Genomic DNA, 25,994 nt, shown 5'->3' on the forward strand with positions numbered 1-25,994 from the left:
TGTCACATTCCAGATCACACAGCATGCCCTACTTATGAACCACACTGTATCAACATACTCTGTCATGCACAACAGATGGCTACAAGATCATGCTGATTATTGGTGCAGCACCTCATGATCCACATTACTCCCATCAATATCATTAATCCTAGATCTTCAAATTGATCACCCTTCCTGCGTCACTCTTATGTATGTTCATGTGTTATTTTCCATACCTTTCTGTGCCACACCAACTTGAACTGCAGCCTACCAACCCCTCCCCACCCCGCACACCTTCTTCTCTCTGATTCCAATTAGCACATACTAACTTCACCTAATATAGTCATATCTGCTGTCCCCCTTCTTCACACATATTGACCCACAGACCTACAACCCACATTACAATCTTCTTATTTATTTTTTCCTTTGATCTCTTTGTGTTTTCACATTGATTGCAATTGGTTTTCACCTTTCACTATCGTTCCGCTCCCTTATGTTGCATTTTGTTTCCCCATACTTCATTCATTTCATTCTTTTTGTGATTTTTTCATGTATTTGTGTGTATTTTTGCGAATTTTTTCACACTTATTTCTACATTATTTATTTATTTTACACATTCTAATCCTCCACCACTGATCTTTGCTGCTTCCAGAAAAGTTTCTGTATCCCCAGCCAGAATCCAGTCACACATACTGTTCCTCCATTGATGGAATCCCCCAAATAGCTTTACCAACAAATTACTTATCTCCAGCTGCAACCCCTACTTCCACAATAACCTCCATCTGTTCAGATTCCTCCAGTCCTTAACCCTCACCAAAGCCATGCCCTCAGGCCCTAACCTCCATGCAGCACCTCCTCTCAATCACTAAAATTTCCTGCTATGCAGTCCCAAATTCCTGGATCCCATATCGCACACTGAAACTCATGTCCTCCAGGAAAAAGAGCAGCATACACAATCCCACCTAAAAATTGTCCACAATGTTCACTTCCTACTCCTACCTTGGACTACCATTATGCACCACCTCTACAACAACCTCCAAGTCTCCCCCACATCCCCTCATAGCTAAAAAACGCTGCCATGCAGACTTACTACGCTTACCCCACCCTCAAAATTCCCTCCCACCACCATACTGAATCTAGAACATAAACAGACTTGAAGCACAGTTACAAAATGTTCCTTCAAAAGCCTTATCCCCACAGATGTATCAGTCTTTTCCAAACACTTCATGTTTTGCCCCACTCCCAAATTCAATCATGCAAAACTTGTTAAAAACTTTCTCTCCTTCTCCTGACCTCTACAATGGAAACAGTTTCTTGCACGAACCAATCAGACTCAACAAGAGACCAATGTTGAACCCTGCCTGACTGAGTTCACTCCTCCAACCAACCGTGTTCCAACACCACTGCCCCATATCACCTGCAGTTAACTTTCAGACACTTCATGTTTTGCCCCACTCCCAAATTCAATCATGCAAAACTTGTTAAAGACCTTCTGTCCTTCTCCTGACCCCTACAATGGAAACAGTTTCTTGCACGAACCAATCAGACTCAACAAGAGACCAATGTTGAACCCTGCCTGACTGAGTTCACTCCTCCAACCAACCGTGTTCCAACACCACTGCCCCATATCACCTGCAGTTAACTTTCCAGAATCTCTTAACCTCAAACCTTGCCTCACCATCATTCTCCAAATCCTTCAACATGCAAGTTAACCTTAAATTCACAGAAAGAACTGAAATCCACCAACTAAAAACAGATCCCATATATTATAATCCTCCCTGCTGACTAAGGCTACGCCACAGTGGTTTGAACTGCAAAGATTACCTCGCAGGACTACACCAGCTGTCAGATTCATCCGCCTACAAACTCTGCCCCATTCCAGGAATCCAGTAGGTCTCCAGTCTCTCCTCAAATCCTTAGGCTCATCCCAGAACCACTACCTGGAGTCAATGAACTCGCCCAACCCATACCACTCCCCCCACTCCTACCTTGTATGTGCTTAACAAAATCTGTAAACCAAACCGCCTATGATACCCTATTGTCGATGGTACCTGTGCCCCCACTGAGAGAATCTCTGCTTTTGTAGGTCAACACCTTCAGCCTATTACCTGCATCCTACCCTCCTATGTAAAAGAGAACTACCATTTCCCTCACTGACTACCCACAGTTCCTGTTCTGTTACCATATGGTCCTCTGTTTGTCATTATTGATGCCACTTCCTTTACACTAACATCCATAATGCCAAAATCCTTGCTGCTATTGAACACTACCTTTTCCAACATTTAGCAGATTCAAAACCTACAACCCCCTTCCTAGTCACTATGACCAACTATGTCCTCACCCACAGTTACTTCTCCTTTGATGGCACCACCTACAAGCAAATCTGGGGTATGACAATGGCCACCTGCATGGCACTGTCTTATGCCAACCTGTTCATAGGCCATCAAGAGGAATCCTTTCTAACCACCCAGAATCCCAACTTCAAATTCATTGATGACATTTTCATGGTCTGGATAAAGGATGAGGATGGCCTATCCACATTCCTCCAGAACCTCAACACTTTCTCCCAAATTCAGTTCACCTGCTCGTCCTTAACCCAACAAACCACCTTCTTCGATATTGAGCTCCATGCAAAGAAGGTTACATAAGTAGGTCCACTTGTATCAAACCTCCAACCGTCAGCATTACCTCCACTTTGACAGCTGCTACCCTTTGATACCAAGAAGTCCCTCACATATAGCCTAGCCACCTGTGGCTGTCACATCTGTAGTGACAAGCAGTGCCCATTGAAACATACCCAGTTTCTCACCGAGGCTTCACATACCAAAATTACCCTCACAACCTTGTACAAAAATAGATCTCCTATGCTTTACCTCTCCAGTCACCCTCCAACCTTCCAAAGTCACACTCTCAGCAACACGGGAACACTCCTCTCGTGACTCAGTACCACATAGGACTGGAGAAACTGAATCACATTCTCCATCAGTGTTCTGACTACCTCTCATCGTACCCTGAAATTAGGAATGTCCTACTCACTATCCTTCCCACCCCTCCCACAGTGGTGTTCCATTGCCCAATGAACCTACACAATATCATCATCCAGCCCTGCACCAACCTCGCTCCCAATGGCTTGCCTCATGGCTTATATCCCTGTAACAGTTCTAGATGCAAGACTAGACCCATACATCCTCCCACCTCTGGTCACAAGCATCACCTATCTCATCAAAGGCAGGTCTATCTGTGAAACCAGTTATGTGATCTACAAGCTAAGCTGCAATCAATATGCTGCATCTTGCGTAAGCATGACAACCAGCAAGCTGTCTGTCCACATGAATGGCTACGGACAAACTTTGGCCAAGAAACAGCTGGACCACCCAATTGCTGAGCATGTTACCCAACATGACATTTTTCGTTTCAGTGACTGCTTCACAGCCTGTCCCATCTGGATCCTTCCCACCAACACCAGCTTTCTGAATTGTGCAGGTGTGAACTCTCCCTGTAGTATAGTGTACATTCCCTTAATGCTCCTGGCCTCAGCCTTCATTAGTCTTGTCCTTTACCAACCTTTCACCTTCCCTATTCCCATTCCAGCACTACACAGCCCTATATTTCACCAATGAACCCACAGCATTTTGTCTTCTTTTGTGCTGCCCCCCCCCCCCCCCCCATATACCCATCTGCCTTCTGTCTAACCTGTCGACTGCACCTAGCTGCCCTATCTCCTCCCAACCTTGCCCCTGTATGCTCCCACAAGCAGCACTTTACTGTTTTGCCCATCCCTACTCTGCTGTCCCATCCCCTTCCCACCACACCCCCCTCCATACCATTACCATCTAGACGCTTCTCCCATAATGTGCTGTTGCCCACAGTTAGGCCTCGGTGGCCAGAGACTGTGGTCATGTGTGTGTGGGAGTTGCATTTGCATAAGTGTGTGTGTGTGTGTGTGTGTGTGTGTGTGTGTGTGTGTGTGTGTGTGCTGTCTAATTCTGTTGAAGGCCTTTTTAGTTGAAAGCTTACTTGCTTGCCAGCCTTTTTTTGTCCCTGTCTGTGACTCAGCATCTGTGTTAAATATGGTGAATAGCAATCTATCTTTTTCATAACACTGTCTTTAATAATATAACTTGCTTATGTAAAATTTTTACTAATGAGATGGAGCATTATTCTACTTTTTCCTGAGAATGAGCAGTTGTATTTGCACAATAAGTTCATTCACATACTGCTCAAATTATCAGTTCTTCATGAACACTTCCACTGAGCAGTTGTTGTTTTGGCCTTCAGTTCAAAGACTGGTTTGATGAAGCTCACCATGAGAATTACCCTATGAAATGCTTTTTGCCTGTACATAACTATTGTAAACTACATCCACTTTAACCTGCTTACTGTAGTGTATCGTTGGTCTTCCTCTGCATCTTAGCTACAATGGCAAATTAACTATTCTCTTATGTCTCAGATTGTTTGTTCTTTTAGTATAGCTATACCATAAAGCATTTTTCTATACAACTCAATGTCATATGTCTTCATTAGTTATTCTATCTATCTATCTCACCTTCAGTTTTCTTCTGTGGCATTATATTCCAAAAGCTTATTGTGTCTTCTTGTCAGTACTGCTTACTGTCCACATTTAGTTCCATACAAAATTTCATTCTAGACAATAATTAAAAAAAAAAAAAAGAAAACTTTCTGACAATTTATTTATGTATAATGTTAGAAAGGTTTCTTTTTCAGAAACGCTTTTCTTGGTATTTCAAGCTAACATTATACATTCTCTTTACTTTGGCTGTTGTTAGTTGTTTTATTCCTAAAATAACAAAAGTCATCTACTACTTTTAGCATCTCTATTTCCAATCTAAGTCTCTCAGTATTGCTGAATTTAATTTGAGTACATTACATTAGCCATGTTTCACTTTTGTTGAAGCTCATCTTGTAACCTCTTTTCTAGACTTAATGTATTCCATTCAAGCGACCTTCCAAATCATTTCCTGTATTTAACAGAATTATAATGTCATTAGCAAACTGAAAGTTTTTATTTCTTCTCCCTGAACATTAATGCCTTTTCCAAATTTCTGCTTGGTTAACTTTAATGCTTGCTTTAGGCACAGACTGAAGAACAGGGGGAATAGGTTGCAATCCTGCCTCTCTACCTTCATAGGTACTGTCTTCATTTAATCTCTATCAACTCTTAAACATGTATTTTGTATTTTGGCTTCTGTAGAAGATGTACATAGCCTTGTGCACACTGTATTTTATCCTTAACTTCAAAACATCAATGAGTTTACTCCAGTCAGTATGGATTTTTTTTTTTTTTTTAAATGCTATAGGCGAGGGTTTGGCTTTCTGGAAAATATATTTTGTGTTAAGTTGTAGAGACAGTAGTGCTTCATAAATTCCGAAATTCCTTCATTATTTCTGTGGAACTCGAACCAGTCTTCCCCCAGATGGACGTTTTAAGTTATTCCTGACTTCTGCAGATAATTCATGTCAGTATTTTGAAATAATTATCCATTAAACTGGTGGTTCAGTCATACTCACACCGGCCTAAACACTTGTTTTCACTTTACTGGAACTGTTAAATTCTTCCTGCCATCTGAGGGTATTTCATTTGTCTCACAAATCCAACATACAGGTAGAACATTTCTGTTGAGGTTGGTTCTCCCAAGGACCTTGACAAACCTATGGAATAATATAAAGAAAAATGGATTGCTGTTCACCATGAAGATGACATGTTGAGTTGCAAACCGGCACAATGAACAGAGAGTTTCAAATTTAGCTTTTGGCTAAAGCTTTCTTTAAATAAGGAAATATACACACCTTAATTCACACAGGCAAGCACAACCACACACATATGTCTACCATTTCTGGCAACTCGGACAGGAATGAAACTGTCATATAGAAAGGAAGCAGCAATCTGGAGGGGATGAGTAAGGGGAAGGGATAGCAGGGTATGGGTGAGGAGAGAAAAGCGCACTACCTGGAGGAGCATGCAAGGACTAGACTGTCAGCAGGTGCAGAGTTGGGATGCTGTGGGGCAGGGAGGTGGAATGGGGGGAGGGGGGAATGGAGAGTGAAAAAGGAGATGAATGGAGAAGGGTAAAGATGTGTGGGACCATTGGCAGAGAGTAGCACACACAGAGAATGAGGGTATGAGAATAGGAGGAGGTCATAGGACACAGGACTGAGAAACTGTTGGGTGGAGGATGTAGAGACAGTATGTTACTGTAGTCTGAGGTTGTGATAATTTTTGGAGTGGATAATGTGTTGGAAGAAACTCCCATTTGCGCAGTTCAGAGAAGCTGGTGGTGGAGGGGAGAATCTGGATTGTGAAGCAGTCATTGAAATAAAGCATGTTATGTACAGCTCCACGTTGTGTCACAGGATGATTTACTTTGCTCTAGGCTCCCTCAGATTGCTGCTTCCATTCTACATGACATCTTAATTCAAGTCTAAGGTGCCATAGATGGAAGTCATGTGTGTGTGTGAGGTGTGCTTGCTTTTGTGAATGAATGTGTGTATGTTTACTTTTCTGAAGAAGCCTTTGGCCTGAAGTTAAATATGTACTGTCTTTTGATTGTGCCTGTGTGCAACTCAATGTTTCATCTTAGAGTGAGTAGTGATCTACCTTTTCCTTATATTGTCGATATTCCAACCTGGAGTTTCCATTGTTATGAGTAAGCCTCATGGAATGTCATTTACTCCAGGTGCCTTATTTCAAATTAGATCTTTCATTGTCCTGTTACATTATTCTTGCAGTATTGCATTCCTCATCTCATCTTCTTCCATTTCCTCTTCGCTTTCCATATTATTAGTACCAGCTAACATGATTCTCACGGATGTGAAACACGGGTTTGGATGACTTTTTTTTGGAGCTACAATGGAAATGGAAATGATTATATGGCATTGTTGGCCAGGAGGCCCCATTCGGGGGAGTTCGGCATCTGTATTGCAAGTTCTTTTTAGGTGATGCCACATCGGCAACTTGCGAGTCAAGGATGATGAAAATTATGATGAAGGACACACAACACCCAGCCCCTGCTGGGAATCGAACCCACCTGTGTGGTAGGCGGTAACATTACTGCTACGCTATGGAGGCGGACGGAGCTACAATATAAATGTTATTTTACTAGACTGCCCCTAGCTAACATTGCATTATCTCACTATAAAAACTAAGGCAACCTCTGTTGGTCCTGTAAGGCCATTCACCACCAACTGCCCATCATATCTTCCTCTGCCAATGGAGTCATTTGGATGGGGTATGTAGGGGCATGGGATCATACACCGCGCTCCTGGCCACTGCCAGGTTCCCAGACCTTGGAACCTTTACTTATCATTCAAGCAGCTCCTCAGTCAGCACTATGAGGCTGAGTGCACCTCATTCCTGCCCGTGAAAAAATTCCTGGTTCTTCTGGGAATTAAACCTGGGTCCTCTGCTTAGCAGACAGACATACTGAGCACATAGCTAGGGAACCAGATTTACTTTATTATTACTGACATAAAATAACAGTGGTATGCAAGTTTCCATATGTACAGGCTAGTGGCATCATCAGCATCGCAAATTTGAAGCTTAATCACTTGATAGTTACTCAGCATGCATATTCCAATTTAAATTTTTTGTCTGGAGTTAGTCCTTTGGATCCTTCTAGGAAAACTATACTATTGTTATTACTAAGGGCCTATAAATCGCTGAAAAAAAGGTTTCGTACCACCTGCAAATCTCTGAACACGTGTTGTCTTAGATTCAAGAGGACCAGACAATAAAACAGATAGCTCTGAAACTAAAAAAAGTGCATTTACTATGAAATAACAAAACAGAAAAAAAAACAAAATAAAGAAAGTATGTTTGAAAGTGTATGACTTTACACATCTGTGAAATAAATTCTTGCTGCTGTGTAACATTTAATATCAGGTTGCTACACTGATTTCACTGTAAGATGTTTGGATCCTTCTTGGCATACTGTCAACAAGGTGACTGAAACTTTGCTGCTCAACCCTCCACTGCTCTTCCTGATGTCATGAAGAGTGTGAGGAGGTTTCCTGTGACAGTGGTTCGCAAGTTTTGTTTGGTCTCTAGAACACTTCATCAGGAGATAATTCAGGCCAGTCAATTCAGTTGATATCTAGCTCCTGGGGGAATGTGTTCACAAGGTGGGTGCAGTGTACTCATGCATTATCACCTTAAAAGACAGACCTATTGCGAAAATATTGCAGCATAGTCAACAGGACAGATTGCGCATCTCTGGTACAGAGCTGAGTGGAAGGCCAGAATCAGAGGTCAGATGGTTCTGCAGAGCTGTGCAATCAGTGTGAATATCTAGTCCTTATATTTCATTACCCTCAAATTACCATTGATTGTGAAGACATATTACTTGTGTAGACAATACTAGCCCAAAACAAGACTGACCCATCTGCCTGATAATGTAAATGTTGTGTGACTAGGGCCTCCCATCAGATAGAGTTTTTGCCGGGTGCAAGTCTTTCGATTTGATGCCATTTCAGCAACTTGTGCATCAATGGGGATGAAATGACGATGATTAGGACAACACCACACCCAGTCCCTGAGTGGAGAAAATCTCCGATCCAGCTGGAAATCGAACCTGGGCCCTTAGGATTGACATTCTGTTGCGCTGACCACTCAGCTACCGGGATCTGCCTGATGATCCAGTGTGACTGCATGCCTGAGATGTGCGGTCTTCCTGACATTGTAGAGAGTGTGAGGAAGTTTCCTGCAACAGTGGATTGCAAGTTTCAGTTGGTCTCTAGAATACTCGGCATTGACTGGAAGAGCTTCTCTGTAGTTTTGAGTGGCTAATAGAAGTGCTAAAGACTGCCAGTCTTGCTTGCAAGATAAAACCAGAGCTCACCATCTGCAGCATATCAACAGGACTGACTGCAGATCTCTGGTACATAGCTGAGTGGAGGGTCTGAATCAGAAGCTCAGGCAACCGTGTAGGCGTCAGATTCCTCGAGTTGCACCATATGGTGGTCGGGTTTCGGGTTCCACTGAATAGGTCAGGAGTCCACTACATGCAGGAGATGGTTACATGGGTAGCAGGGGCTGTATGGTGTGGACTGAGCAGTGTTTTAGGTTAGAGGGTCTTGGGGAAACACAAATGGCCTTCAGTCTCAAATGGCACAGGTCAAACACAGGAAGAATTTAGAGACAGGAACCATTGATATAACAGTTGTAAATTGTTGTAGCTGTGTTGGGAAAGTACCAGAGCTGTAGAATGCTGAAGATTAGATGGGTACATCAATAACTAATGAGAAGGTACTGAATAGAATTGGGGAGAAGAGAAATTTGTGGCACAGCTTGACTAGAAGAAGGGATCGCTTGGTAGGACATGTTCTGAGGCATCAAAGGATCACCAGTTTAGTACTGGAGGGCAGCGTGAAGGGTAAAAATTGTAGAGGGAGACCAAGAGATAAATACACTAAGCAGATTCAGAAGAATGTAGGCTGCAGTAGGTACTGGGAGATGAAGAAGCTTGCACAGGATAGAGTAGCATGGAGGGCTGCATCAAACCAGTCTCTGGACTGAAGACCACAACAGTAACAGCAATTGTTGTATTGTACTGTTGAGTGAATTTCATTTTTTTGTAAATTATTTTCTATCTTAAGTATGAATATATCTCTACTGATGTACTTTGGAACTGATAACAGGGTGTGGTCAGCTTGCATGTGTGTGGTGGGAACAAAGGAAGGAGAGATGTCAAAGTTTTCTGGTGTTGTGTAAAAATGGAGTGAACATTGTAAATTTATGGCAGCAAGGCATCTAGAACTATTAAATATGAAAATCATGTACAAATCAATTTGAACAGTTCTCGGGTATCCCACCAGGTAGCGTCATAATTTCTCCACAATATTTCGGCAGATGTACACAGTGCCATCTTCAGGTGGTTCCTGACGAATGCTGTGCTGTTCCTCTCGGCGCCCTATGTATATTAGCCATTACCCCCTCCACTGTTCCTCTCCTGGTTTCTTTGGTGTGGATGGCGCGGTGGCTACTGGAGGTGGTGGGGGAAGCAGCTTCCCAAACCAAAGACTAAGTTTTATTGGGAGAACTATTAGAAAGTGTAACAGATATACTAAAGAAACTGCTTACACTATGTGTGTCCATCCTGTTTTGGAGTACTGCTTACCAGATAGGATTAATGGAGTAATTTGAGAAAGAACAAAGGAGAGCAGCACATTTTGCATTATAGCAAAATAGGGGAGTGAGTGTCACTGACATGATACGTGATTTGTGGTGGACATCATTAAAACAAATGCATTTTTCATTGGGGTGGAATCTTCTCAGGAAACTACAATTACCAACTTTCTTCTCCAAATGCAAAAATATGTTGTTGAGGCCAACTTATATAGCAAAAAATGATCATCATAACAAAAGAAAGGAAATCAGAGCTTGCATGGAAGTGTTCATTTTTTTTCATGCTCTGTTTGAGATTGCAGTAATAGAAAATTATTGTGAATGTGATTTTATGAACCCTCTGCATTTAAGTGTGAGTTGTGGAGTACCTGTTAGGAGTAGATGTAATGATATAAATCTGATACCACTGAATGGGGTTCCATTCCAGGCTACTCTTGTCCAAATTCTTTGCAAATCAAGATACTGGGAACTTATGCTGCTTACAGAAATTCATGTTTTTGAACATGCCAAGATCTGCTGATAAAATAAATCTTTACTCTCAATGTGTTTTGATCTTAACAATCATCATCAAACAACATGAAATAATTTATAGTACTGGTAGCCTTTATATACAGGGTATTCACAGTTTCTTTTAAAGGCTTCTAGGGGTCTTGGGGATGGGGGACTCAGCAGACAAAGAATATCTGTGTGTGTGTGTGTGTGAGTGTGTGTGTTTAAACATATTATGTAGACAAATATGTAAACACTTTTGTTCCATTTTCCCACTAGCAGTCCTTGAAGGGTTTGACCCTGGATTTTCCTTAGACCAACGTTTACAGTTGTTTGCCTGTACTGTATGCAAAATGTTGACATTTGAATCAGATTTGTAACACAGCCAAAGGGATTGGTGGAAGAAAGTGGTAATCCACAATACTGTATTTTGAGTAGATACATGTTACCTGTGTGATTAAATTTATTCAAAACAAGAACATAGACATAATAAGCCAAGACATTTCTTTCTTGTGGTAATATCAAAATACTTGTTACCACAAAATGATGCACCTGGAAATAAATGTTATCAGGCCAATTCTTATTAGGTTGAATGTTTGCAACATCTTCTGACTATCTTTTCAGTCATATCTTACTGCTAGGAAGAGTAACTTTTCATTACTGCTAGCAGTGTCCCTAGAAAAACATTCACATTATTATTGTTTATGTTACATTGTGTTTTAATGAATGTTTCTACCAATATTTACACCTTCTTGATGGCTGATTACACTCTGACTGAGAGTTGACATACATCTCATTCACAGGGAAACATGATGCAACAGTCTAGCTGTAAGGCATTTGTATGCAGAATGATACCTGGAGGAGGGAAGTTTCAAAATCAAGTCACATTTCAAAGACTTGATGGTCATCTTCATGATATATCATTATATAGGTTATATGTGGCATATGTATTTATATTTCAAAAGTGTAATTAAGCTCTCCCTCATTTAGATTTATTGCTCAGTTTATCCTTCTCACTGTACTGATTCCATTGATACCACTAGTTTGGCTATAGAGCATGTGAATTAAATGTTACATTTAATTAAAGTTAGCACTACAGTTCAATACATGCAAAACTTAATGGGCTAATCAACATAATTCCCTATAATGACCCACACCAACAGAAAGCTAAGCATTCTGACATTCTTGTGAAGTACTTCAAACCATCAGAAACTAATTAAATGAAGAGATAATAAGTATTCAAGTCCACAAGCAGTCCCATTTTCTACTGCAGATTTTGCAATAACTACTGTTGGATTCTGGTTTTGATTCTGTTGCCTTAATTTTTCTGTACAATATGGTGTACAGCACTAATTAATGAATTCACTAATTAATGATTACATGCAATTTACTATAATTTGCAATGTGGCATTCATGCATGTAAACAAGGGAACTCACATTGATGTAATAGGGTCCATGCATTTTTTTTTTAATTTCTGAACAGTAAAATCCAGCCTGATAAAAATTTTCAAAATATTATGTGTTTTACAGAATAACAGTTTATTTTTTTGCCCATCTATAAGTACTCAGACATCACTCAAAATTTGTAGTTAGTGGTTTGAAACCTCATGAGTACACCTGTGTTGAGTGTGCTCACCATGTTGACTAACACCACAATTATGCATGTTTTGCATGCAAAAATATTTGCACCAACAACTGTGGAACTAAGGAACTTTAATGTTTGACAACTTTTGAGCGATTACATCACCTCGTATTGAGACATATTGTAATTGAACTGTGTTCTGATTAGAAAGTGTCGAATGATATTTTCATTGAAACTAGTGATTGTTTGACATAGTGAAACTCATTTTGAACTGATTTAAATGAATCACTAACCTGTTGTCCATTGTAATAAATTACTACAGCACTGTGCTAAGTGTGAACTGTGACTATTTCATGTATATGTGAGCTGTGTTTTGTGTCATAGTAGAAGAATTAACTTTGCCATTGTAATTAAAGGTGATAATTCTGGTTCAGCATACTTATAAATTAAAATCTTAGAATATAGCTTAGTTTCTGTCATACTGTAATAACACTTCAGAATCCTTTTATTCAGTTTATATAAATTATCTTACTTCAATCTTCTGCAAACATGCTGAATGTGTGATGTCTGATGGAACACTGTACACCTTATTTATTTCTGTAAAGATATAGTTTTGAGAAACAACAAGCTCTTGATTTATAAAGTCATGTAAAATTGTTATTAATATTCGATGATCCCACTCATCAGTTAGTTGAGCACCATATATGCATTCACCAATTGTGTATTGGATGGCTTCATATGATATTTCCTTGTCAGTGTTGAGGAAAGCCTGCAAAAATCATATAGTTTCAGTTCACTTGATGATTTAATTATCTTTAATAGGGAATGGAGTATACATATCAGTTTGTGACTTTAAAAAATAATATGCAAGGGCAGCTAAAATCATTGAAGTCCAGTCAAAAAAATAGAAAACAATAATTGCTTGATACTTCTTCAGCTACACAATAACATTAACTAATAAACATGCTAATGAGTTCTATGTTTTATAAATTAACATTGTCTACTTATTTATTATGACTAAATACTTGATACAAACAAGAAAAAATTTGGTAATCTAGGATGTATGTCCCAAGAAATATTGTGGAAGTGTTTGTTTATAGATAATTTCACAACACAAGAATCCTCCAAAGCTGTTAGTTTTTTGAATACAATTTTCCATCATAAATTGTTTTTATCTTCTTTCATCCAATGAAATTTGTTACTATTCTATGAGATCACAGAAATAGTGCACTATGTACTTGGTTAGACTACTGTCAGACTAACAGAGGGCAAAGCATTTTCCTATATATATATATATATATATATATATATATATATATATATATATATATATATATATATATATATATATATATATATATATAAGAAAGAAACAGAATACGATATTCAGAATAGGAAAATATTAAATTTGGAATGTTTATATCTTCTCCCTGAAGGAGAAATAGTTAAGGGTAAGGTGAAGGTTCATGAAGTGTGTAAAGAAAGAAAAAAATAAAGAAAGACACTGGAAGAGGTAGTGTTTGACAGCACCAAGGAGATGAACATGGGTGAAGATTTCATAAAAGGAACTGACGTCAACGGTAATGAGCAGTGTTTTAGATGGTAAAAGAGTGGGTGTGGCTGTGAAGCAGTGAGGGAAATGTTTTGTGTCCTGATGTAGGAAGCTGAATAGCAGATGTGGGTTAGGGGTTTTGGTCAGTGTGAGCCAAGATTCTTCTTTCAAAGTCAAGGCCTTGTCTCATTGACGCTTTCATCTGTCACTTCCTCAAAACTGCTTCTGAACATCCCACAAAACTCAGAACAAAAATTAACCCAGAACACTGTTGTCAACCTTCAGCATGAACTTAGTACAAATTCCGCCAAAGTGTTGACCTCCTGTCATGATGTCAGGATATGAGGAATATCTTTCCCAAAATCCTTCCCAGATCTTTTTATATCATGTTATGTAACCCACATAAATAAAATATTCTGATTCATTCTTATACTACAATTACTCCCAAACTATGTCGTATGTGTTATATCACCATGGAAGAACTAGGTGCAAGTGCTGTCCTAGGTACCCACCAGCACATCCTATTCCAGTATCATCACAGGCATATCCGCATATCCTACCCTACTTCTTAGGAGAGCAGTAATGTCAAATGTCAACTCTACTTTAACTTCTGACAGCCTTTTATGTGCGCACAAGCACCAATCAACTATTCACTCAAGTTAAATACCAACATCTGGCCAAGTGCAAAGTTGACCATTTGGAGCAGAGCATATTGCTGAGTGCAACATTCTGAATTTCAATGACTCCTTCACAACCTCTCCCATAGGGATCCAACTCACTTCCCCCACCCACTCCCATACCGCCTTGTAATATATAGATCAGGTTTATCATTATAATACATTGTAAATGCTTTCCATTAAAGGCTTCCTCAGTAAAGAAAGGAAAACACGCACCTATTCATACAAGCAGGCATACCTGACACAACATGACCACTATCTCTGACCTCTCTGGCCAGACAGCAACTGTTACATTGAATGAAAGCAGGAATATGATGTAGAGTAGGGAAGGGGAAAGGATAGCAAGGGATGAGTGGGGAGAGAAAAGAGTGCTACTGGAAAAGCATGCAGGGCTAGAAGGCACATGACACAGCTGCAAGATGGATGGATGGGAGGCTGTGGGGATGCCTTCAATTGTTTGATGAAAGAAGGGCATACAAAAACATTCAGTAAAACACAGGAATACAGCAAACAAGACACTTGGGATGAAATAAATAAGAAGTGTAGGGTAAGTGCCAAAGTGAAACAGTTGTAGGAGAAGTGTGAAGAAATTGAAAAAACAAATTGTCATTGAAAGGACTATTTCAGCATATAGGAAAGTAAAAAAAACCTTTGGTGAAATTAAAAACAAAGTCATAAACATTAAAATTATCAAATAAATTCCAGTGTTCAATACAGCAGAGATAGCTTATAGGTGGAAAAAATTACATTACAGGCCTCTATAAGGGAGAGGAATTGGCTGATGACATGATAGAAGAAGAAATGGGAGTCAATATGGAAGATACAGGGAATCCAATATTTGAGTTAGAGATTAACAAAGGTTTGGAATACCTGTGATCAAATAAGGTGGGAGGCAAAGATATATAGTGGTTGGGATGATAGACTCCTACACTGGGTGGGGAGGCCAGCTGTAATCTGTATCTACATCTATGTACATACTCCACAAGCCATCGTATGGTACTATGGAGAGTGTACCTTCTGCCACTACTAGTAATTTCCTTTACTGTTCCACTCACAAATAGAGTAAGGGAAAGACAACTATGTGTATGACTTCACATGAGTCCCAATTTCTCTCACCTTTGTGGTCATTTGAAATGTATGTTGGTGACAACAGAATTATTCTGCAATCACCTTCAAAAGCAATTCTCTAAATTACCTCAACAGTGTTTCTTGAAAAGAGCTTTGTCTTCCCTCCAGGTATTATCATTTGAATTCATGAAGCATCTCTGTAAAACTCATGTACTGATCAGCATTACCAATAACAAATCTTGCTACATGCATCTCAACTGCTTCAATGTGTTCCTCTAATCTGATGTGATGGATATCCCAAACACTCAAGCAATACTCAAGAATTGGTTAAACTAGTGTTCTATACAGAGTCTCCTCTATAGGCGAGGTACACTTTCCTGAAATTCTCCCAAGAAATTGAAGTCAAACATTCACCTTCCCAATTACCATCCTTATGTACGTGTTCTATTTCATATCAATTTGCAGCATTATGCCTATATATTTAATCAATATGACTGCGTTAAGCTGCACATTACTATTGCTGTATTTGAACATTATGAGATTGTTTTTCCTATTCATCTACCTTAACTTATATTTTTCTTCATTTAGCAAGTTTCCATTCATTATGCCAATTAGAAATTTGGTATAAGTCATCTTGTGTTCTCCTACAACCATAACAATGGCATGTTTCTGTAAACCACAGCATCATCAGCAAACAGCTGCAGATTGCTGATCAACTTGTCTGTCAGATAGTTTATGTATATGGAGAACAAGAGTGGTCCTGTTACACTTCCCTTGTGCGCTCCTGTCTCTCTCACCATCAAGGACAATGTACTGGCTTCTATCACTTAAGAAGTGATCAAGCTGCTCACATATCCATGTGCTAGGACCTTTGTTAACAGTCTCCAACAGGACACTGTGTCAACAGAGTTACTTAACTTGATTTTCACTGGAGTAATGACATTATGTTTGATACAGTAAATGTGTAACTGACAAGAAAGGAAGATTATTTTTGCACAAATTGAACAATGTTCACATATAGAGGTATAATAATTGCTAAATTTGTGGAAATATTTTTGAAGGAGGTAAAAGTCATACATCATTACGCTATCAGACGGCAATTTCAGCTGTGTTGAACTAGACAAAAAAAAAAAAAAAAAAAAAAAAAAAAAAAAAAAAAAAAAAAAAAAAAAAACCACGCAAACTTTTGTAGTTTGTGTAAGAGACGATGATTTAGTAATGTAAGTGTTTTTCCTGTGCAGTCTGTGCAGATAACTTCTATAGGTATAATATAAGATAATAATAATAATAATAATAAAATATTAATAATAATAGTAATTATTATTATTATTAGCAAAAGTTCATATTTGGGATGATACGTATAGTTCAGAGATTTGAATGGACGGCATTAAGCGGTTTTAGCACGATATTCAAGGACATCTGTTTGAGGGAATTTATATATTTTTACTGCTGTTTTATGTAGTTATTTGAACAATTTGATTTCTATGTATTTTAATTGCCTATGTATCACCTACAATAATATAGTGTAAATGACTGTAATTTTTGGTGTAGGACTGAGAGAGTGTGAAGTGTGCCTGATATTTTTATTGTACTACAGTATGACTCAGGAGGGAGCCACTTCTGGGTTGCCTGATAGTATTTGGTTTGTAGCCTAGCCATTACCTGCACAATTATGCCCTCGGTAGCTGCGGCTCTGTCAAATCTGTTTGAAAAGTTGGTTGTAGAAAGTAGGCTATTGTAAATAATATGGTTCACACCAGGATTACAATTTAAACACTTTAATTGCACTTGGATTGCTGAATGAATTAATGTTTATGGCCAGTTCAAGTTTCATTTCCTTCAATTAGGCGCAAATATGTGGATCGCCACATACAACACTTGTTTGACATCGTGTAATACCATTGTTCAGATGCAGTAACCTAACATAGACATAATTACTCACAAAAGTTGAAGTGTGTCAAACAGATATTTAATACAGTCACAGAATTACACTCTTACCTGCCTTTCAGATCTAGCAGACAAATAATAAATTACCCCAAAATATAAAAGATATTGACACAATTGGACAGTTCAAAACAAAACTTGAAAAATTTTATTAAATAAAAGTTATTATGCAGTAACGGACTATCTGAATTAAAACATGTAGTGTAATTAAAGTAGCCCGCATTGTAATACTTGAGGAAATAATTATAATATGAAATTCAGAATTGTACAGTACTATAAGAAAATTACATAAGGATATAATACTTATGTAAGATACTTTAAAAATGTGTGTAAATATTAATTTTATGTGTATAAATTATAGGTATATTGTATTGTATATGATTTTGCTGATGAAATCCACACAATGTACATTGTTACATGGATTAATAAAGAAATCAATCAATCAATCAGTGGTATGGAGACAATGTTCCCACTACTCATCATTTCGAAATAACATAATTCACACTCTGATCCCAGTGTCACAAATAAACATTATTGAAGTTTGACACAGTCCATGATAATAATGATGCATTCTCAGTCCAATTAATAATTTAAAACAGAATTATTAAACTCTCACACATTAAATTTTGATAAATCATGGTACATTTTCTATCTTGTTACCTGCACTAAATCATCTGTGACATATTTCCTCATATTAACAAAGAGATAGAGGGGCTGGCCAGTACTTACCTCAGCTCAGTACAGCCGATAGATACACAAAAAACAGAACCGAAAATTTACGTTCCTAGCTTTCGGGACAAATGTTCCTTCATCAGGGAGGAGAGAGGGGAAAGAAAGGGAAGAAGGGAAAGTGGATTCAGTTACTCGTAAGCCAGGTCATGAAGCAACAGGGAAAGGAAAACAGCGAGGGTAGCAAGGATGGAGGCATGGTTGTCAGAGGGAAGCCAAAGATATTCTACTGTAGGTACTGTGCCAGCTTCAAACCAAAGAGGATGCATACAGAAGTAAAGAGGTATACAGTATAAAGATAAACACAACTATGTAGGATGAAAAGATGCGTGAATGGCTAAAGAGGAAAGGGAAAGAGGAGAAGACTGAAGAGTAAACGGGAGTGAGGTGGTTTAACTTAGGTTCAGTCCAGGGGAATGGCGCGATGAAAGGATGTGTTGGAGTGCAAGTTCCCATCTGCGCAGTTCAGAGGGGCTGGTGTTGGGTGGGAGAAGCCAAATGGCACATACGGTGCAGCAGGTTCCTAGGTCCCTAGAATTATGCTGGAGGGCATGCTCCGCTACTGGGTATTGGACATCTCCTAGGCGGAAAGTTCGTCTGTGTCCATTCATGCGCTCAGCCAGTTTAGTTGTTGTCATACTGATGTAAAAGGCTGTGCAGTGCAGGCATGTCAGCTGATAAATGACGTGTAGTTTCACACGTGGCCCTGCCTTGAATTGTGTATGTTTTACCAGTAGCGGGGCTGGAGTAGGTGGTTGTGGGGGGATGCATGGGGCAGGTTTTGCAGCGGGGTCGGTTACAGGGGTAGGAACCGCTGGGTAGAGAAGGTAGTCTGGGAATATTGTAGGGTTTAACAAGGCTGTTACGGAGGTTAGGGGGGCGACGAAAGGAAACTCTGGGTGGTGTGGGGAGAATTTTGTCAAGGGATGATCTCATTTCAGGGGTTGACTTGAGAAAGTCGTATCCCTGGCGGAGTAATTTGTTGATGTATTCGAGGCCAGGATAATATTGGGTGACAAGGGGGATGCTTCTGTGTGGTCTAGGGGTAGGAACTTTGTTGTTGGACGGGGAGGAATGTATTGCTCGGGAGATCTGTTTGTGGACAAGGTCTGCAGGATAGTTGCGGGAGAGGAAAGCACTGGTCAGGTTATTGGTGTAATTGTTGAGGGATTCATCACTGGAGCAGATACGTTTGCCACGAATACCTAGGCTGTAGGGAAGGGAACGTTTGATGTGGAATGGATGGCAGCTATCAAAGTGAAGGTACTGTTGTTTGGTTGTGGGTTTGATATGGACAGAGGTGTGGATGTGAGCTTCAACAAGATGAAGGTCAACATCCAGGAAGGTGGCTTGGGTTTTGGAGAAGGACCAGGTGAAATTCAGATTCGAAAAGGAGTTAAGGTTATGGAGGAAATTAAGGAGTGTTTCTTCACCATGAGTCCAGACCACAAAGATGTCATCTATAAACCTATACCAGGCCAGGGGAAGCAGCTGTTGGGTCTTCAGGAATGCCTCCTCCATGCGGCCCATGAAGAGGTTAGCATATGACGGAGCCATCCTGGTTCCCATGGCCGTTCCCCTGATTTGTTTGTAGCTCTGGCCTTCAAAAGTGAAGTAATTATGGGTCCTTGGTAAACCCTACAATATTCCCAGACTACCTACCTTCTCTACCCAGTGGTTCCTACCCCTGTAACCGACCCTGCTGCAAAACCTGCCCCATGCAACCCCCCACAACCACCTACTCCAGCCCCGCTACTGGTAAAACATACACAATTCAAGGCAGGGCCACGTGTGAAACTACACATGTCATTTATCAGCTGACATGCCTGCACTGCACAGCCGTTTACATCGGTATGACAACAACTAAACTGGCTGAGGGCATGAACGGACACAGACGAACTGTCCGCCTAGGAGATGTCCAATACCCAGTAGCGGAGCATGCCCTCCAGCAAAATTCTAGGGACCTAGGAACCTGCTACACCATATGTGCCATTTGGCTTCTCCCACCAAACACCAGTCCCTCTGAACTGCGGAGATGGGAACTTGCACTCCAACACATCCTTTCATCCCGCCATCCCCCTGGACTGAACCTACGTTAAACAACCTCACTCCCATTTACTCTTCAGTCTTCTCCTCTTTCCCTTTCCTCTTTAGCCATTCATGCATCTTTTCATCCTACATAGTTGTGTTTATCTTTATACTGTATACCTCTTTACTTCTGTATGCATCCTCTTTGGTTTGAAGCTGGCACAGTACCTACAGTAGAATATCTTTGGCTTCCCTCTGACAACCATGCCTCCATCCTTGCTACCCTCCCTGTTTTCCTTTCCCTGTTGCTTCATGACCTGGCTTACGAGTAACTGAATCCACTTTCCCTTCTTCCCTTTCTTTCCCCTCTTTCCTCCCTGATGAAGGAACATTTGTTCCGAAAGCTAGGAACGTAAATTTTTGGTTCTGTTTTTGTGTATCTATCGGCTGTACTGAGCTGAGGTGAGTACTGGCCAGCCCCTCTATCTCTTTGTTAGTATTTGTTTCACATCTTTATATGAGATTTTCCATTAATCATTTATATTTCCTCATATTGGCAGACATGGATCTTTCTCCTTTCAGTCATTGCAGACTAACGTAAAATGGCTCCCAACATGCCTCTTTTATAAGTTTATAACAATTAGAACTGAATTTAGCTACTCTTGTTTCCTGGATTTTCATAAATTACAATTTAAGGTTTATGATTCTGAGTAACTGAATAGTAGAAGAATATTCATTTGAATGTGAATTTTCAAATACAAAATGCTGGTTACTTTGTCTTAATATGAGATTCTATTTCAGTAACAGCGTTTTTTTTTACTAAGGATCTTAATTGTTCTGGATTAAATGTATGTAAGTATTGCCAACATATTTTTGTCATTGATTGTAAGAATACTTTCCTTATTTATATATCTTTGTTATCTACTTTACTAATAAGTTAGTAATCAGGTATATGGTTACATATAAACAATGATAGTGAAATCTTAAATTAGTGATGTTTTGTAATTATCACTGTTTTTAGGTAAACTAGCTAACTCATTAACTCCTGATAACCAAAAAGATTTAACAGACACTGAAATTCAGTTGGCCAAGCCCTGGGTCAATATTTGGAATTTTTAAGGTTCTGTGCACATGCCTTATAAATCACAGTATTGAAAACATCACTAAATTTGGAAAAAAATAATGACAATTTTGGGGGAATAAAAGTTTAATGACTGAAAGGAATCCACCTGCTCTGTCACAGGTTATTTGTTTCTCTGGGAATCTTGTTGCTGATTCATACTTTTTTGTGATTCCTAGTTTCTTTTTGGGTTTTCAAACAATTTTTTCTGAAGCTCTTGAAAAAATTCTATTGAAAAGACCTAAAGATTACTGCTATCTTTGGTGTCATTATGTAGTAATATTGTATTCTTTGCTCATCACCGGCTTCTGGAATTTTTGAAGATGTGTATGCCTTTTCACTAGCTGGGGCATTGTCTTGCTTTTTATATCAACAATGCCGAAGCATTACTTGTTACATACCGAGATACTGTGCAGAGAGATGTTGCTGAGATTACACATGTGGTAATCACGCACAACTGTGTTGTGGATAAGTTGTCTGAAGACTTTGCTAGAAAGTATAATTATAAATAGAAAAAAATGCTTCAGTTCATAGGAAAAAAGTCTTTCAGTGATTTGGTTTATTCATGGAAATGTGTGTGGAATTATCTACAAAAACTGTAGTTGAAACAGCATTGTATCTATTAACCAGTAACTTCCATGGTGGACCACATTCCTATAAGTACAAAATTGAAAAAGGCTTCTGTGATCTGTGATAATCTGGTAAATTAATATGGAAATGCAATACAGCAATGATTACTATTGCATGGGTGTGAAATGAAATGAGCTTAACAGTTAATAGAGGAGTGGATGAATTTGGGCATGTGCCAAAAAATAATAAATCAAAGTAATATTATCAAAATATCCACGGGTGTGTTGCCGGTCTATAGTGTCCTACGGGCACAATATTTCGGCGATCATACATGTCACCATCATCAGGTGATCTGACGGACTGAGCTCCTGTGAACGTGCCGGCACGGAGATCCGTACACTATGGCTGCTCAGAGGGAACTGGGTTCGGTTGCGGCGGTGGCCGATTTAAATACCCTCCGCCCACGGCGCGCTCCCTCCACCGTCCGCGCCCCATGCTGCGGTCGTGCGGTGTAACAGGTTGCGACGGCGTCTGAGATGACGTCGGTGTGATGGCTCTGTCCACCGTGGTCGTCACAACTATACGTTTGCTCGATTTACTCTTGATTATCCCAATCGCTGGTTCCCAAACCTTTCTAAGGTTATAGCCACAGTCACAGTTTATGAGTCGTCATTGGTGCGAATTTCGATGGCCTCTCTAACAACGCTGTCCCAGTATCTCGACGTCTGTACCAGAATCCTCGTGCGGTCATACTCCATGGCGTGATTTTCTGACAAACAAAGTTCAGCGACTGCCAACTTGCTCGGATACATCAGTCGAGTGTGCCTCTGGTGTTCACAGCATCGATCCTCAACGGTACGCATCGTCTGACCAATATACGACTTGCCACATTGACACGGAATCTGGTACATGCTGGCCTTCCTCACACCAAGGTCATCTTTGGCGCTCCCCATCAGTGCACGAGTTTTATTCGGAGGACAAAACACAGTTCCGACCCGGTGTTTCTTCAAAATGTGGGCGATTTTCCTCGAGAGTGCGCCTGTATAAGGAATAAACGCAGTGCCTACCTCCTCCCTCGTGATTTCATCCATCTCGACAGGTTGTGCTGCAGTGGTTGGGCGGAGAGCACGTTGAGTCTGCCACTCTGAGTACCCATTTTTTCGAAATACAGTTCTCAGATGTTCCAATTCCTGGGGTAGACTCTCTGCGTCAGAGATAGTGCGCGCCCTATGTACTAGAGTTTTAAGTACCCCATTCCTCTGTGAAGGGTGGTGGCAGCTGTCTGTGTGCAAATACAGATCAGTGTGCGTTGTCTTCCGATACACCCCATGACCTAGGGCGCCGTCAGCCCTTCTCTTGACCAAGACGTCAAGGAAAGGTAATTTACCCTCCGTTTCAGTCTCCATAGTGAATTTGATGTTGGGGTGTATGGAGTTTAGATGTGTAAGGAAGTCAAGGAGTTTATCCATACCATGTGGCCAGATGACGAACGTGTCGTCCACGTAACGGAAAAAGCAAGTAGGTTTCCATATGGATGACGACAGGGCTTCCTCCTCAAACTTCTCCATGTACAAATTCGCTGCCACCGGTGAGAGTGGGCTACCCATGCCGACTCCCTCCATTTGTTTGTAATATTCTCCTTTAAAAAGAAAATACGTGGAAGTCAAGACATGCCAAAAAGTTCAGTGGTCTTCTCGTCAAACTTCTGACTAATCAATTCTAGTGACTCTCACAGGGGTACCCTCGTAAACAAGGAAACGACGTCAAAACTCACCATGATATCTGACTCATCCAACCTGAAGCTATCAAGGTGTTTAACAAACTCCATGGAATTACGGATGTGATGAGGGCATTTACCCACATAAGGACTTAATATTCCTGTGAGGTATTTGGCCAACAAATATGTAGGTGCCCTGATGTTGCTGACAATGGGGCGTAATGGTACCCCCTCTTTGTGAACCTTCGGGAACCTTCGGGAGTCCATATAGTCTAGGCGGTACCGGACCTTGGGGTAACAATTTCTTAGTGTCACCCTCCGGTAAATCTGCGTCCTTGAGAAGCGCCCTCGTCTTGTTCTCCACCTTCTTTGTAGGGTCAACGCTGATCTTCCGGTAGGAATCGTCATTTAGCAGGCTCTGCATCTTATCAGTGTAGTACTTATGGGAGACAACAACTGTAGCATTGCCTTTGTCAGCCGGTAAGACAACAATTTCAGAGCGCTCCCTCAGATCACGAATGGCCGCCCTCTCTTTACTGCTGATATTTGACTTCATCGGCTTGGATTTCGTCAACGCACGACAAGTTTCACGACGTATTTCCTCGCCTGATTCTGGCGGAAGTCGAGCTGCAACCTGTTCAACAGCACTAACAATTTCTGCGACCGGAGTGAACTTGGGGGTGGGAGCAAAGTTGAGACCTTTCTGCAAAACCAAGACCACATCATCACTCAACACCATGCCACTCAAATTGATGACAGTCTTGCACGGAACCTGCAGAGATGGTTTGTCAAGGAGACGTGAGAACTTAGCTGTTTGACGTCCCGTAGCCTTCTTATGGGCGGAATCGGCTGACACCCAGGTGACACCATCAATCCAATCCCAGGAAAAAGAAGTGAACTTACTAGCCAGTTGCAAATGTAGTTTGAGTAATTCCTGTGAGATAAACTCAAGGCTCCGGCGGGTGAATTGCACTCTCTCACGTACCAATGCGAGGCTGGCTCGTTTCTTGATCCTCTTAGCTGCTGCAGAATCGATGTGATGCATAACCTTAGCAAAATTTGGAACAACATTCTCGGAACAACATCTCTTTAGAAAGGCAAGAGTACTTAGCAAACGACATCTACGGTGGCGCAACTTTTCAAATTTCTTCATGCTGTGATACATCTCCTCCCCGTAAAGGTGTATGATGTGATTCTTGAGTTTCTCCCGGCGTATTTGATAATCAAAATATCCATGGGCGTGCTGCCGGTCTATAGTGTCCAACGGGCACAATATTTCGGCGATCATACATGTCGCCATCATCAGGTGAACTGACGGACTGAGCTCCTGTGAATGTGCCGGCACGGAGATCCGTACGCTATGTGTGCTCAGAGGGAACTGGGTTCGGTCGCGCAGTGGAACAGGTTGCGACAGCGTGACCGTGGCATGGGGCGCGGACGGCGCAGGGAGCGTGCCGCGGGCGGAGGGTATTTAAATCGGCCGCCGCCACGACCGAACCCAGTTCCCTCTGAGCAGCCAGTGTGTACGGATATCCGTGCCAGCACATTCACAGGAGCTCAGTCCATCAGTTCACCTGATGATGGCGACATGTATGATCGCCGAAATATTGTGCCCGTTGGACACTATAGACCAGCAGCACACCCGTGGATATTTTGATTATCAAATACGCCAGGAGAAACTCAAGAATCACATCAAAGTAATATTAGTTTGTATTGTTGTTTCTTCAAAATGACGGTTTTCATCTTTTAACTGAGAGACTTTAAAATTTGAAAGTTGTAAGAGAGTAAGAGATTCACTTTCATATTAGGTAAATGGTCGGGGTTTCACTCTGTAAAGATCCCCAGTCAAGTCTAATAGTCACAAAATGTCAAATATGAGATTACCCTCCTGAAGTGGAAAAACAAACAAGCAATTTAAGAGTTAACAAAAACACACAGAGAAAGCTAAATAAGGAACTTGCTACTCTCATGATAGGCCAGGATGCCTGATACACCACCCTTGGCATGGCTGTAGTAGTGTGGTCTCAGGTGACAGGCGGAGACTCACAATACTAGTTAAGAAAAATCCCTTAATTCAAACAGGCTACCAGGACTGTTTTAAGGCACAAATGAGACAAGCCAATACCTGAGGTGAAGAGATGAGAGAGATTCCAGAGGGGCCACAACTGTAAGATTTCCTTACAAGATGTAACACAATTAGTAACAGCTGCTAGGAGCATCAAGCTGAGAGGTGTGCTCAAATGTAAGATTTGTTTACAGTGCATGTCACAGTTAATAGTGCTAACTGTCATGAGAGAAAGTACACGAAGGAAAAGCGGAAGGAGGGACACTAAATGATAAGTTTGTTATGTGAAAAATTGTTCTCTAACTGGCGCTAAAAGTTAGAGGAGCAAAGACA

The 25,994-nt window shown here is 40.6% G+C and overlaps 1 protein-coding gene across 1 annotated transcript in view; it reads right to left on the reverse strand.

Moving 5' to 3' along the window:
* Positions 1-25,994, reverse strand: part of LOC126260395 (dynein axonemal heavy chain 12-like) — an 82,487-nt gene that overhangs the window by 36,002 nt on the left and 20,491 nt on the right. Inside the window, exon 4 of the mRNA XM_049957723.1 lies at positions 12,724-12,960. Coding sequence (XP_049813680.1) covers positions 12,724-12,960 — 237 coding nt within the window. The remainder of the gene's footprint in view (positions 1-12,723; positions 12,961-25,994) is intronic.

This window comes from Schistocerca nitens, chromosome 5 (genome assembly GCF_023898315.1).
Source record: "Schistocerca nitens isolate TAMUIC-IGC-003100 chromosome 5, iqSchNite1.1, whole genome shotgun sequence".
Classification (NCBI taxonomy): domain Eukaryota; kingdom Metazoa; phylum Arthropoda; class Insecta; order Orthoptera; family Acrididae; genus Schistocerca; species Schistocerca nitens.